The 15,620-nt window shown below is 45.2% G+C and overlaps 1 protein-coding gene and 1 pseudogene across 3 annotated transcripts in view; both read left to right on the top strand.

Annotated features, from left to right (window-relative positions):
* Nucleotides 1-15,620, top strand: part of Dock1 (dedicator of cyto-kinesis 1) — a 516,616-nt gene that overhangs the window by 480,490 nt on the left and 20,506 nt on the right. For both annotated transcript variants that reach the window (XM_063263800.1, NM_001143858.1), the window contains exons 41-47: nt 756-897; nt 1,020-1,098; nt 2,662-2,746; nt 6,625-6,711; nt 8,285-8,461; nt 9,302-9,385; nt 14,411-14,548. In XM_063263800.1, the coding sequence (XP_063119870.1) occupies nt 756-897; nt 1,020-1,098; nt 2,662-2,746; nt 6,625-6,711; nt 8,285-8,461; nt 9,302-9,385; nt 14,411-14,548 (792 nt within the window). The remainder of the gene's footprint in view (nt 1-755; nt 898-1,019; nt 1,099-2,661; nt 2,747-6,624; nt 6,712-8,284; nt 8,462-9,301; nt 9,386-14,410; nt 14,549-15,620) is intronic.
* On the top strand, nt 2,760-6,618 carry LOC103691254 (ubiquitin-conjugating enzyme E2 L3 pseudogene; annotated as a pseudogene). Its single transcript, XR_010061157.1, has one exon. The product of XR_010061157.1 is annotated as a ubiquitin-conjugating enzyme E2 L3 pseudogene (transcript).

Raw genomic sequence — 15,620 nt, forward strand, 5'->3', positions numbered from 1 at the left:
GTGTGTGTGTATGTGTGTGAGTGTGTATGTGTATATGTGTGTGTGAGTGTGTGACTGTATGTGTGTGAGTGTGTGTATGTGTGTATATGTGTGTATGTGTGTGTATGTGTGTGTGAGTGTGTATGTGTATATGTGTGTATGTGTGTATATATGTGTGTGTGAGTGTGTATGTGTATATGTGTGTATGTATATGTGTGTGTGAGTGTGTATGTGTATATGTGTGTATGTATATGTGTGTGTATGTGTGTATATGTGTGTATATGTGTGTATGTGTGTGTGAGTGTGTATGTGTATATGTGTGTATGTATATGTGTGTGTGTATATGTGTGTGTGTGAGTGTGTGACTGTATGTGTGTGAGTGTGCCAGGGTGTGCACATGGCGGTCAGAGTACAATGTGGAGGTCACTTCTTCCTGCAATGTGGGTCCCAGGGATTGAACTCAGCTTGTCATACTTAGCTTACAAGTACCTTCACTTGCTAAGCCTTCTTGCTGGCCTCCTTCACGGGTTCGTAATTGATCCTTCTTGCTAAGAGTAAAGCTCACGGCGAGTGTTCAACCATATGAATTTTTGTGCTCTTGATTTTAGAATATAGTTGCTAGTTACTCTTAAATGCAGTGGCTTAAAAAGAAAAAAAAACTGCCCAAAACAAACAACAAACAAAACTTCAAGCCCATTTGAAGACCAGCACTCAGTGCATGAACTTTTCTCGGTCCTCCACCTGTGGTGCTATTTAACAAAGGTCACTGTCTCCAGGGAAAAGTGTTCATTTACCGAGGAAAAGAATACGAGCGACGGGAAGATTTTGAAGCTCGGCTATTAACTCAGTTTCCAAATGCTGAGAAAATGAAGACGACATCTCCACCCGGCGATGACATTAAGACTTCTCCAGGCCAGTGTATCCTTTAAGACAGCAGGAGGGCCATTCCTGGGAACGTGGGTGCACTGGTGCATGCAGGAGGCAGAGCTTCTCTTGGTTTCACATATTCTGCCATCTGGACCTTAACCCTCTTCCCTCAGACATTCAGTGCTTCACAGTGAAGCCCAAGCTAGATTTGCCCCCTAAGTTTCACCGGCCAGTGTCTGAACAGATTGTCAGGTAACTATGCCAATTTTCTTACCAATAAGAGGCAGCAAGACACTGATGATGGGTCTCTCGCTAATAATTCCATCGTTTTAAGTATAGACTTTAACCCTTGAAGAACATGCTAGATGTTTCTTCTACCCTCTCCTGAGAACAAGGAAAGCTAATGATTTCCAGCACCCACCAAAGGTAACGTTATTAGAGGGGCATTATTAGCAATGGCAACGTGGAAAGCGAAGACTGGGGAGAGCCCTGTAAACTCATTGATCAGCAAGCAGAGCTGCCTGGTAAAGTTCCAGGCTCTTGAGAGACCTCGTCTCAAACAGAAAGTAGAAGGTGCCTGAAAGACCAAGTCAAGGGTTGTCCTCCAACATCTACATACAACCCCCGCAAATGAACACACAGACAGGGTCGTGCAGGGGCATTTAAACTGCGCATATCCTGATGGAACTGAGCTCACACGCCTGTGCTGAACTGCATCTGGCTCTGAGGGGGCGCTGTAGTCAGCTCTCTGCAGGCTCTTTGCTGTGGTGAGTCATCCCTTTGATCTCTGTGCTCATGGAAACTGCAGCCTCTTTGAGGCCTGCTCCTCCTCTGGTCTGTTTGTCCCACACCCTAGAGTTCCTGGACCCTTTAGCCACTGTTGCTATGGAAGTCATAGAAACAAACTGGGGCTGCCTTTCTACTAGCAAATATGTTCACAGAAATGCAGCAGTGAAAAATCAGAGCCCCTCACATGGCTTTGTGTGCATTCTCTCATGGGGAAAGAATTATGTCACACACACACACACACACACACACACACACACACACACACACACACCATTCACAAGCACAGGCCATACCCTACCCGCTCAGACAGTCAAGAGGCTGTTTATGGCCTTGTATACCACTCAGCTGAATCTACATCTCAACAACCTAAGACTAGAGCGTATGGCACCTTTCTTGTTTAAAAGAGACACATTGCCAATTTCTGTAGATAAGGTAACTGGGGCAGAGGCATGTGGATCTTCATGTGTTCAAGGCCAACCTTGTCTGTATAACAAGGTCCAAGTCATCCAGGGCTGCATAATAAAACTCTATCTCAAAATAACTATACATACATACATACATACATACATACATACACACACACACATATAAATGATGTGTGTATGTACTTTTATTATTTATTATGGATTACATATATTATTAAATTATATCTATTTATATCACTAAAACCACACATTATTGTTTTTTAAAAAGGGCACACAGCTATGAATCCACAGGTACTTTTTCTCCCCTTTACTTCACCTTTCCAAGCCTGTGACCAGTCCACCTTACTCAGCCTCTCTTCTCCCCGAGGGCTGGCAGAGACAGTGAGGAGGCAAAAGTCTCCAGTCAGTTTTCCTACCTGCAGCACGTCCCTCCGGAGCTGCTGAAGAAGGTGCCAAGGCCATGGCTTTGGATCAAATTTGGGAATACTTCCTGAGATGTACTACTGTGTTCTAAGCAGAGCTCCCCCACCCCCACCCCCAAATCCAACAACAGACCGGCTGCTTTCGGGTTAAAGGTCTAATGACTTTTCTGTCTCTACAGTTTTTACAGGGTGAATGAGGTCCAGCGATTTGAATATTCACGGCCCATCCGGAAAGGAGAAAAAAACCCAGACAATGAATTTGCGGTAATTAAAAAAATACAAAACCACCATAGCAACGCCCCCAAATCCTTATCTATTCTTCCAGCCATAGAAGAACCAGGAGAACACATTACCAAGGGCCACATGGACAGTGTCACTGTCTCTGTGCATTGCACGCAGATATCGTAAGCATTGCATTCTAGACTGAGTAAAGCTGGTAGCATTTCACAGAGCTTGTCATCGAGAGAGCTGAGACGTGAAAGAATGGACCAATGGCATTAGGACATCGGTATTCCCTTCTGGTGAATGTAAAATGATAATAATTAAGCTTATCCCCATCTAGTTTCAAATGAATGAGATTCAAACTGGGATTTATTTATTAGGCTCTGTGCAATTATGAGGGGATAACCCCTAATCTAATCCTCTAATACTAGTCTCAGTGCTCAGAACTCCAGAGGCTCATTTGGCCTTGGTGACAGTGGCAGTCAGGTGAGGCCAGCACCAGGTCTCCCCATAACTCATCACACCTCAGCAGGATTCTCACTGCCATTCTAGACTGTGGGGCCACACCATATACCTCTAACCTGAACCCAATATCATCTCCCTGGTCCTGACAACCAATCAGAGCTCTAGACAATGCCAGATATTTCTTCAGTTTTACAGCTACCACATTGGCCCTGGAAATAGTAGCGCGCGCACACACACACACACACACACTGAATCTATACAAATGAATTGATTTAATAGAGGCCATTTCAAAATGCATCAGACAAACCTGTAGTTTGAGATGTTAAGGCCTCTTACTGGAGAATCCTCCTCGCTGCAAAATCCCTCTTCAAACCCATATTCCAAGGAGACTTTAGCCCTTGAGTAACAGCAAAGACCAGCCCTGCTAACATGGCCTTATTTGTTGTCTAGAGGCCTTTGGGGTATAGGAGGCCAAAGGTGAGTTAACACCCACACCTGACCCAAAGCATAGTTTGAAGCCTGCTGTCAGGACTGGTTTGGGTAGAAGGACTTTCACTCTCCCTCCCTAGAAATCCTCAGAGGGAAAAAAAAAAAAACCTGCGTTTTCTTAACACTTCTTGGGAGTCACCTTAGTGACATCCCCTCTGGTCCAGAGACCAGTGTCCTTGTGTGATGACGGGACTTTGGAGTGAGTTGACTCATTGTTTCAAGACAAAGGTTGTGTTCCTTGGCCAGGGTCAGAGCCTAGGCACAGACAACCTGGATATCCACACTAGCAGTAGGTTAACAGTTTTCTGAGTATTTTTCTCACAATAATAAGTCATGGCATTCTCTCGGCAATGTCAGAGACCCAAGGATTTATTGACTTTCCTCCTTAACCGCCCCCCCCCATCTTGCAGTATGTATATTCTTACACTGTAAGGAGTAGACACATGGAGGCCAAGCACATTGCTGAAGGGCGCTCTGTGAGCCGGCAGCGGAGCTAAGAATAACCGAGACACCTGACATTTTGAGCTGTGCTAAGCCTCAGAGCTTGTGCTGCTTCTAGATGGCCCCAAAAATCCTCTGATGGCCCCATTTGGGTCCTCACACATAGATGAAGCATTCAGAAGCCACAGGATTTAGCCCTTCATCGCCTGACAAAGGTTCAGGCTTCCAGAAAAGAGCAAAGTGTTTTTCAGTAGTGAGGAGCTTGATCCTGGCCCCTTCTGTAGGGCTTCTGACCCAAGGACAAGGCTAGGAAAACTTCCCCATGAGGCCAAGAACTGTACTTGGCATCTATAAGCCTGGCAGAGGGTAAAACTTCAGAAGAAGCCAGCCAGGTGGGAGCCTGAGTAAGGAAGTAAGTGTCAGTATAGGATATTCACAAGGGTATGGCCATGGAGCAGGCAGGGGACAGGCTCTGAATGGCTACCTTTTCTCTGGTAAATCCCCAGGAACACAGGCAAAAGAACCTGGCCTAGGAAACAAAGATCAGTCTGTGACCAGGAAGCTTCTATGGTCTTCTTGCTTTGCCTGATATCTCAGATATTCCAAAGGCCGGGCTAGCTTTCTGTAATTGTCACCCCATGACTAGATAGGTCTGTGAAGGTGGCAGTCTGGATGGTTATTTGCCTGTCTGCTAGAGCTGAGGGACCAACCATTAAAAAGCTAGACAGGGGCTGGAGAGATGGCTCAGTGGTTAAGAGCACCCGACTGCTCTTCCAGAGGTCATGAGTTCAATTCCCAGCAACCACATGGTGGCTCACAACCATCTGTAAAGAGATCTGATGCCCTCTTCTGGTGTATCTGAGGACAGCTACAGTGTACTTATATATAATAAAATAAAAAATAAATCTTTAAAAAAAAAAAAAAAGCTAGACAGAATGAGTCTCATTGGTTTGAAAGCAAGAGGTGAGATGTAGAGTATAAAGACTACAATTTGGAAACAACTTTTATTTAGAATATAAGTAGGGTTGAGGTTGTATCTTGATGGTAGAATGCTTACCTAGAATCTAGGTAACCACTAGAAAGAATGCTTACCTAGGAAGACTGAGGTCTCAGCCCCAGCGCTGTGCAAGCCGAGTGGATATTGTGGTGCACACACTAAGGATCACAAGTCCAGGTTCATCCTCAGCTAACTACCAAGTTTGGGCCAGTGGGGACAGCATGAGAACTGTTTCAAAGCAAACATACATGGGGAAAAGGCATAACACTGGATGCAAAGCCTTGAACAAAGGCCACTGAAGTGTTTAGGTGCTCCTCAGTGCATTGTGAATATGACTCTTCTGTTTCCATACTATGTGCCCATACAATATAAAGATAATTGTATTATTTAAAGTAGAGATTTTTGATCCAAGACGGCAGCCAGCAAGAGGCTGATGACGGAGCTTGAAGAGATCCACAAATGTGGAATGAAAAACTTCCATAACATCCATTGCTGAAGCTAATTTATTGACTTGGCAAAGGTTTATTGTTCCTGACAACCCTCCTTATGATAAGTGAGCCTTCAGAATTGAAATCAACTCTTCAGCAAAGTATCTATTCAAACCACCCAAGATCACATTTAAAACAAAGATCTGCCACCCTAAGTTTGATGAGAAGGGGCAGGTCTGTCTGCCAGTAATCAGTGCTGAAACCTGGAATCCAGCCACCGAGACTGACCAAGTAATCCAGTCCCTCATAGCACTGGTGAACAACCCCCAGCCTGAGCACCCACTCTGGACTGACCTAGCTGAAGAATACGCTAAGGACTGTAAAAAATTCTGTAAGAATGCTGAAGAATTTACAAAGAAATATGGGGGAAAGCGTCCTGTGAACTAAAATCTGCCATGAGCAATTCCAGCAAGTTTTAGCAGATTCCGAGCAGTGCATTGAGATAACCCACAAAGCAGGACTCTGTGGAAACTAACACGTGCCACCAACTGGCGTCCATTTGTGGCAGTTACTACCTTTCTACAGTTTTCTTAATCAAAAGTGGTCTAGATAACCTGTAAAGAAGGATTGAAAATTCAGATATTCTGAAAAAAAATAGCAATTTTACTGAAGCACAAGAGGTCAGTTTCAGGAAACCTGTCCTTGATGCATTTGTGCCTTTGAGTTTCTTTTGAACCCTAGGTAAGGCTAGTGTAAAACACACTTGGACCCCTCCCCCAAACACACTCATTTAAGAGGGAACCCCTTTCCTCCTGAGGTATTTATGCAACCCCTGACCACCCACTACATTTCCTTGCCAACCAGCAGAGAGGCATGTTTGATAGGTGAGAAATAGGGCACTCGGTAATGTACTATAGCTGTCAAGTAGAACATTGCTCTTGAGGTTCCCTCAGCACACACCTGTCCTTTGTGATCACAGGCTGACCTTGTCCTGCTAGAGGGCCCACATGATGGGGTCACACAGATACCCAGCAGAACAGACCCCCCCTCTCCTGCTGCCATCCCCCTCCTGACATGTATCGCATGGGCTCTTCTTACAGAATATGTGGATCGAGAGAACCATCTACACCACAGCCTATAAACTGCCGGGAATTTTAAGGTGGTTTGAAGTCAAATCTGTCTTCATGGTAAGGATACACCCTAGAAGGAGATACCTGTCTCCTCCTCCCATTGCATTTGACACCCCGACCCCCCTTTATCCTCAAGAGTTTTGTGATCACTGTGGCCTGTTGCATGCTTTAGTGACTGTCACCACCCTGTGTGTACCTCAGAGCATCAGTATCTCCCCATCTCCCCCGGCATCTTATTTCCAAAGCTGTGTGGCCACCCCCAGAGCTAGCTAACAGGACACTCATTCCTTCTGACACATTAGCAATTGCTGCCATAGCTCTGTTGCTCCGTGAAGTTTGCACCAAGCCTCTTTCAGGCACTTCCGTCGTCATCTGCTTGACAAGTAACTTAACGAATAGAATTTGCTCGTTTTAGGTATTCCTTCGGGGACATAGTTTTAAAGACATGATTCCCATTGTATTAACCAAACTTTGCCTTGCTATGGAACACGGTTATCTTGTTGTTTGGTTTTATTTATGAATGGGTATTTTGCCATCATATATATCCTATGTACATGATGTATATGCAATGCCTCCTGAAGCCGAAAGAGAGAGTGTTGTGAGTTGGGAGTTACAGATGTTTTGTGAGAAACCACAGGGGCACCCAGACTCAAACCCAAGTCTTCTGGAAGAGCAGCCAGTTCTTTTAACCACTAAGCCATTTCTAACACCATGGGACAGTTTTATTTATATGAAACTCACATTTGTAAGGAACAACAGGATGACTTCACTAATGAAATCCAGAGCTCCACCATAGGTTCATTGCCAGAACTGAAACATCACGACAATTGCCCACATAAAACAATCCACGGAAAGGACAAGGGTGTGATAGCCCACTTGGTAGAATGCTTGTCTTGTGTACGCATTGGCTTCTACCCCCAACAGAAACTGGGTGTGGCAGTGCACACCTATAATCCTAGCACACAGCAAGATCACAAATCACAGTGTTACCTTCTGCTGTATGTTGAATCTGAAGCCAGCCTGGGCTACATGATATTCTGTCTCAAAAAAAAAAACTAATTAAAATATGCTTTTGTTCATGTGCCTTTGCTGGGCTGGATCCCACATCAGTCGATGGCTCCTGCCATTCAATTAACAGTGAGTCCCTGAAACACCTGGTGATTTGGCTTAAAGACTTGGCTAAGCTTGCCAAATTGGCTCTTCCTTCTGTATGTCCACCAATCTTTTTTGCCTATGCCAATGAGAACTCTGGGCCCTTCTGTGAACACATATCACTGATCCATCAGACTTCTCCACCCCACAGCAGCCAAGATGGAGCCTCCCACTTCTTCACCCCCAGAGTCCTCAGGATCTGAGACCTCTATCCTGTGTCCCAAAACAACCAAGGTAGTTAGAAGTGGATCATGCCATTAGACCATGAGACCATTTAGTGTGGCCAGGCTACAGTCTGGCAGAAAGCCTTCAAATCTGCATTAACACACAAAATTGCTAAATTTCCATAACCCCAAATACCTGTATCTTTATAGAAACCATGTGTTAGAAGGAAAGTCTATAGGAGGCCAGGGAGGCTGCCTCACCTGGGCACACTACAGTAGCTTAGGTGATGCCCACCATGTTCTCTTCCTTGCAGGTAGAGATCAGTCCACTGGAGAATGCCATCGAGACGATGCAGCTGACCAATGACAAGATTAGCAGCATGATCCAGCAGCACCTGGATGACCCAGGCCTGCCTATCAACCCTCTGTCCATGCTCCTGAATGGCATTGTGGATCCTGCTGTCATGGGAGGCTTTGCCAATTATGAGAAGGCAAGTGGCATACCTGGGACAGCCTGAGCATTCATAGACTCCATCCCTAGCACCCAGAAGTTATCCTGGAGAGTCACCCTCACTTTCCAGAACTCTGAGGTCATTAAGGGTCTAAACATTTCATTCTGGAGACAAGTAAGAGTCTGGATGCTTACCCTCTATAAAGGGCATAGGTGCAGTGGAGGGTTTTTGGCCTCCCTGAATAGTAGCTCAGTGGGGGCGGGTAGAAATTGAAGATCATGTGGTACAGGCTAAGCCAGTTCTACTCAGCATAGGCCACTGCCTATTTTTGCAAATGCAGGGACTGCGTGCATTTAGTTACTTCTTGTCCCAGACAGTTTTCTTAATGTGGCAATAATATTTTGAGCCACTAGGTCTGTGTGGTCCACAAGACCAAAATCATGTGTCTGTTGGCCCTACACAAAAGAAGCTTGTTGACACAAAGAGATCAAAAGGGCTCTCCTGGTGAGCTGCCAATGATTGTGGAAGAAAAGATAGTACCTTCTCAATGTCTATGCCTTCCAGACAAATCTTTGGCTGGCTGGAATCAATAAAGCAGAAGAATATCAGATACAAAGGTAAACTTCCAGGCACTGGTACAGCTGAGAGGGCCATAACCACTGCTACTCAGCAGGACTAAGCAATCTCGGTCCACAGTGGCCTTTCTGGATTCCTGGCTGTCTGTGTGCTCCATGTATTGTATTTGACCTTAAGCTCTGGGGAGTGTCCAGCCATGGGCCTTCAAGGAGTGCCATGGGAAGGCTGCGTGGCTAGATTGTGCCAGTTCAGTACTGTGATGGTCAATCACATGTGCTAAAAAGGCTCTCCCTGTCTCCACAGGCTTTCTTCACAGACCGATACCTGCAGGAGCATCCTGAGGCCCATGGGCAGATCGAGAAGCTCAAGGACCTGATAGCCTGGCAGGTTTGTATGCCTGGGAAAGGAAGATGGATTTTCTGTGCCCCTCCACATATGTTCCTACCAGCATAGTGGCTTCTGGGTCAACACACTCATAAGGATAAAGTCACTTAAGCACCAACGAAATTCTGTATTGTCAATGAACAAGATCAGTTGGGAAAGCTTTGGCTGGCTGGAATTAGTAGAAGAATATCAGATATTGATATTGAAGTGGACTCAGCTGCAAAAGCTCATGCCTCAGCCCCTATAGTCAGGGTGGAAGGAAAAAGACAGACAGACAGACAGACAGAGAGAGAGAGAGAGAGAGAGAGAGAGAGAGAGAGAGAGATCCGTAGGGTAGCTGCAGCCTGCCCACCCCTTCCGCTGTGAGGAAGCAGCTCCAAAGGATGACTGTCCTTGTTTGTGTTTGCCCAGCTGTGGTTCTGAATGTTATATTGCTTCCATTCTTGCTTCTAGGCTGAGCCCTTCTTGACTGCCTACTTCAAGAACAGGGAGCTGCAGAGGGCCCCTTGTATTCCTCTGGTGTCTGTGTTTTCCAAAACCTCTGAGCTAGGTGTTCTATACTTACACCATCTTTAATTGTTCTGCCACTGGAGCAACTTGCTACAGGTTTCCTCACACAGGCAGCAAGGATGTGCTGACCCCATGATATTCATCAGATGTAACCTCACTAGCCAGACTGCAGAAGGTAGGGAGTGGGCCATCCTGTGCTGGAGTTAGGGATGTGCCTACTCTGTAGGAAATAGAAAGCTAGCCAACCTTGTGTTAGAGCTGGGCAGGTACCTAGGCTGCATGCATGCCTAAGCCTGACCCAGGAGTCTTGAGTAGGCCTAAGAACATCTAGGCTCAGCAGAACTGCTCCTGCCATGAGACCTTTCCTACATTCTGTACTGACTCCTAAAAGTCTCTTACCTGTGACTTTGTCATCAGCACATTGGCCAGTGAGACCACTTAGTGTGTGGGGCTGAGTTATGGCTTACAGCCAAGTTGGAAGCCTTCTAAATTTGCATCTAGATGACTAGATTTTCACAACTCTGACACACACACACACACACACACACACACACACACACACACACACACCAGTTCTAATTGTACCCCTCAAGTCCCATCTTCCTTCAACTTGTGGCATCTGCCCTTCTGCTTTCAGTCTGCCTGAACCTGACAGACTTCATAAGAAAGTCTCATGAGTAGAGCTGTATATAATTGGTTCTTTGGTATATCTTAATTTCACTCAGCATAATGACTTCAAGTTTCATCCATGTCGTAGCTTTTGTTAGAATATCTTTTTGTGAGGCCAAATAATGTTCGGCTGTGTGGTTACGCCACAGTTTATCCATGCATCTGGACTGTGTAAGCACTTGGACTGTGTCTACCTTGAGGCTGGTCTGATTAAAGATGAAGTGAACACAAGTTCACAAATGCCTGCCATCCCCTTGCTTTCTGTACTCTGCATATGTGAAAGGCTGGATATTCTGTATTATATAAAATTCTAGGTCTGAGGTTTTCAGCTGTTACCAAACTTGTCTCCAGTGATTGAATCGGCTTATACACCAAACGACTAGAATCCAAGCTTCCAGTGTCTGAGTCTTCACCAAGACTTGTTATTTGGGTTCTCTTTTTTCATACCATGGCCATTTTCATGCATGTGAAGACTTACTATATTTATATTTTAAGAGAATTACATGGAAAAAGATTTTCTGATTTTTGTCACAAATCTCTTGAAATCTGATTGCACTCCAATTGTTTTGTGGCATAAGATTCCTCTGAACGAAAAGGGAACAACGCTACTGGCCACTATGGTTTCTTCACACAGAATGTGAGTCACATCCCCAAACCCCCTGTGACTTTTATTTTAAAAAATTTAAAAAAAAAAGAAAGAAAGAAAAGAAAAAGAAAATGTGGGAAAGAGTTTAAATTTTGGATGATTCCATTTGAGGCCTAGAAATGAAGGGGGCATGGTACTCAAAATACCCCAAAATGTTATAACACAAAAACTAGTTTGGTCTGCAGAAGTTCTATTGATTTTTTCCCCCTGTAAGCTTTTACAGCAAATTGGATTTTATGAGTTTCAAGTCATACAGAGGAAAATAATTTGTTCCCCAGAGAGAGACTTTATGCCAGCACCATGTCATCGCCCCTAATAACTATATTAAAAGATGAATTTTAAAACAGCTCATGGGAAAGTTGAAAGAAAGTCTGTTTTCTAGCAACTTCATTAAATCAAAGAGCAAAGGGAAAAAAATACATATTCAGAACATTACCTGTGATTTTGCTTTCATTTGCAAGTGTTTTGATAGCCTCGTATCAGTAATTGAGTTGTATGTTCATTAAAAAAATGAGAGCTTTACATTTATCCTTGTTCTCGTTTTGCTCCTTAGTTTATTCGGTTTGGGTTTTTCCAGGAGTTCTATCCAGGGTTTCTCCTGGGAGAAGTCCCAGGGCTTGCTGGCTGAGTTACACCCACAGGTATATAGCCAAAGACAAGCATGTCCCCAGTACCTACTCTTCCTGTGATTTTGGCTGGCAGGCCCTAGCCTGCTCCTTAGCTCCTCTTCATGATTCTGAACCGTGATGGCCTGGCCCTCAGCAGCGGGAAGGATGGGCGTGATGCAGGCTGCCCGGAGCCTGCAGACTTTGATACCCAGCCAGAGCTACTCCCTCAAAGGCTCGGCTCTGTCTTCCCTCAAACGCACCTGCAGAGTGTCCAAAGATGAGCCCACACCTTCTCCTCTTAAACTGCTACGCTGCGTACTGATTTTCTTTGAAAGGTACAGAGATGAGAGGGCAACCTCACTCATCATCCCCAGCTGACAGCAACTGTCCTTTCTGCAGGGGCTTGTGCCCTCCGAGCAATGAACAAAGCTGCCAAGTGTTCCCTGCTGCTGGTGAGGCTTGGACCTGTGCAGGGCACACATAGTGCTATACTGAAGGTTCACTTAGAACAACTGGAGGTGTGGCTGGGAAAGCCTCCTCTTTCTTCCAGAGACTGGGGCTCTTTAGAAATAACTGGCTCCGAAAGGTACCCATAGTGACTCAAGCTGTGGGGCAGTTTCCGAGTCCTGTGGCAATTGTGGCAATCCTGAATGGGGTTAGGAATCTGCCTGCCAAAGATATTTTGAACATATGGAACAAAAAGACCTCCAAAGACCACTTCAGGCCCTAGGTCTATAGCCTTTCTTTGTATATTAAGCACCTCATACATTGGACTGAGCTCCATAGAATAGCATTTTATTTCCTTCCATTTAGAACCACAGCTGCAGCTTAGATGCAAATAAGTGTAAAAGCAGAGGCCAAATCCTATTCTGTGAGAAGGCTTTATCTGCTTAGTGTCAGGGACAACTGAGAGTGGCAAATTCTCGCACCTTGTTTGACTCACCTGCCAAACCCTAGACTCCAGGAGTCCCAGTGCAAACAAGGACCTCAGCTCTCACTCTCATCCACCAAGTATGAGAACTTTATCACTCCCAACCCTCACCACCATCACCACCACAAACCCCAGGATGATTGGATCGAATTTTGCACATTTGAAACAGTCATTCTAAATCAGAACAGCTCTTAGCAGCAAGAATGATTGTGTTGTCACCTAGAGATAGCCTTCCCATACATGCTCGTCTCCCCTCTTCCACAGACAACACATTTGCCATGCCAATCAAAAATGTCCCAGCGGACCCTTGTCACCACCACCCCCAGTCCCCCTCCTCCCACAGTCAGAACTCAGGAAGCAAAAGAGTAGTAGTGAACATTTCTTAGGCTGGTCTCGAGTGCATGGTAGCAAGCCCTGGGGAAGCTGTCATCCATATAAGGAACTCATATGGGATGTGAGAACACCTTGTCTGCTTGGAAGAAGCTCACCTGCACACAGGTCATAACTGGACAGAAATGGAGAACAAGTGGCTTGTGCCGTGGGTTTCGGCCCAACTGTCAGCAAAACTAACTTTTGGGTCTGTGCCTCCTGAGCAGGCTGGGTACTTTGAATATGGGGGTGTTTGGGTGCCCCTCCTTTCCTGGAGTACAAGAGAAGAAGCAGCTGTGTGCTATAAATGGAAGCAGATACAGCTCATGAGTGGATTCATCTTGCTAAGATTCCTTGAGTTTGTTCACATGAAATTCAATTGTGTACTTATTATTCCTCTCCCTAATAAATATGCTGGTTCAGATTGGTATTCTATCTTATTAGGAAAATATGTTTTTAATCAGTATTTTTATTTAATTATAAATTATTAAGAGGAAGCCTCTTAGCTTGATTGCATTGAAGACTGACTAACTTTCAGCCTGGTCCTAGGGGAGAAGCAGAGGCCAGGGACAGAATGGAGCCTGTTCCCTTGGCCACCCCCTAGCTAAAATCACTCCAGGGTCTCTGCCACTGAGAAAATGAAAACGTCTCGTGTGACAGTTTTAAAGGTCAGCATCACTTCTACTGTTGGAAGTGAAGTGTTGGCATGGATATCTTGTGACAGTGGTGTCGTCAGAGAAGCGATTATTTTTGGTTTTAAGGGAGAATAAATTTAGTTTTCCTTCCCACATAAGAATATCCATCAGGACTCTAGATGGCCTATAACTGGATTGTTACGTTTGGGGTAGGCTACTCATTTGTCTATAAATTCAATACATCCTCAGCTGATAAATGAACCATGGCATGACCTTTTGCTACCAGAAGCAGGTACATGCGAACACATTCAAAGCACAACTGTCCCCAAACTCTATTGAGAAACACTGGTGTTGAGTCTGTTCTGGGACTGATTGGGTAACAAGACACCTCTCACCCCCACCAAGTAGCAGAATGCATTACACATAGGGTGTTCCGCCTTGGGTATGATCCCCTTAAGCCCCAAGCAAGTCTTGCTTAAACGTTTCCATCTCTGGGGGTGGGAGGGGGGGTTAGCTTTCCTTTTGATGAGTGTAATCAGTCACTCTGATTTGGGAACAAAAGCAGGTGCAACCAGCTGGCTGTTGCTGCCTCCTGCTGTGTACTGCTCTATCAAGACCCGTTCCCCTCCCAAACCAGGAACGTCACCCTGTGTTTTTCAGATTCCATTTTTGGCTGAAGGGATCAGGATTCATGGAGACAAAGTCACAGAGGCCCTGAGGCCATTCCATGAGCGCATGGAAGCCTGTTTCAAGCAGCTGAAGGAAAAAGTGGAAAAGCAATATGGCGTCAGGACCATGGTAAGTGGGCAGGTCTACAGAAGAGTGTCCGATTGGAGTGGAGCGGCTGAGGCCTCTGTGTTGCCTGCTAGGAAATGGGATTGTAGGGACCCTGGCCTCCTTATCAAGCTCACGTTATGAGATTTGTTAATGCCTGAGTACTTCATTCATCTTCTCTGAGTACTATGCTGTGTAGGTTGATACAGTCTGGGGATCTTGATTGGGAGAGTTAAGGAACTCTCCCAAGGAGGGAGCATCTAGAGTTTGACAGACAGGAGCTATATAATCAGCAGCTGAAGAAAGACCCTTACTGAAGGAAATGCACACAGAGAGAAATACCCTATGAGAAGCAGGCATGGAGCCCAGAAATCTAGAAACCTAATTTCTTCTAGAGAGCTGGAGGTTTTTTATGTCTCTGAAGAGTCTTCTTTGTCTAGTTTAGGGTTAGTCTATTTGAAAAAAGGACAGGGTGGCTGATTGGTCCACAACTATTGTGTCCTGATCAGGCCTTGAACTTGCTGATTCAGTCTATGGGGGACGGTACTGTGTGTGGTGTGGAAAGCCAGGAAGTCCTTTGTTTTAAACTACCAGCCTTTTGTCTCATGTCAGGTGGGTAAGGAATAAGCCAGTCTTGGAAGTTTGCCACCTTTATTACTTGGTCATGGACTTTCTCCCTGTCTGTCAACCTACCAGGGAATCTGGCTAACTCCTAGTCACTGAAGGTCATGAAGAAATCTCACAGAGGTCCTCAGGACTCTGTTGGGTTACAGAACTCATGCCCCAAGGCGTGCCATACACAGAGAGCTGTGTAACACTCAGGCAGTAACTTATGGTATCCCGACCTGAGACGGAGTCAACGCCTACCTAGCTCGATGTTGAAACTGTGACCGATGGGTTCAAGGAGACAATGGTTTTATTAGTGGCAAGTTTTCCTTGAAAGCATGAGGACCAAAGTTCAATCCCCATAATGTCATGTAAAATAAAACCAGTCATGATGGCACATACGTGTAATCCCAAGATTTGGTAGGCAGAGATATGCAGATCCCTGAAACTCACAGCCAGTACCACCTATTTGGAGAGAGCTAGTCAGGGT

This window comes from Rattus norvegicus, chromosome 1 (assembly GCF_036323735.1).
Source record: "Rattus norvegicus strain BN/NHsdMcwi chromosome 1, GRCr8, whole genome shotgun sequence".
Lineage (NCBI taxonomy): Eukaryota > Metazoa > Chordata > Mammalia > Rodentia > Muridae > Rattus > Rattus norvegicus.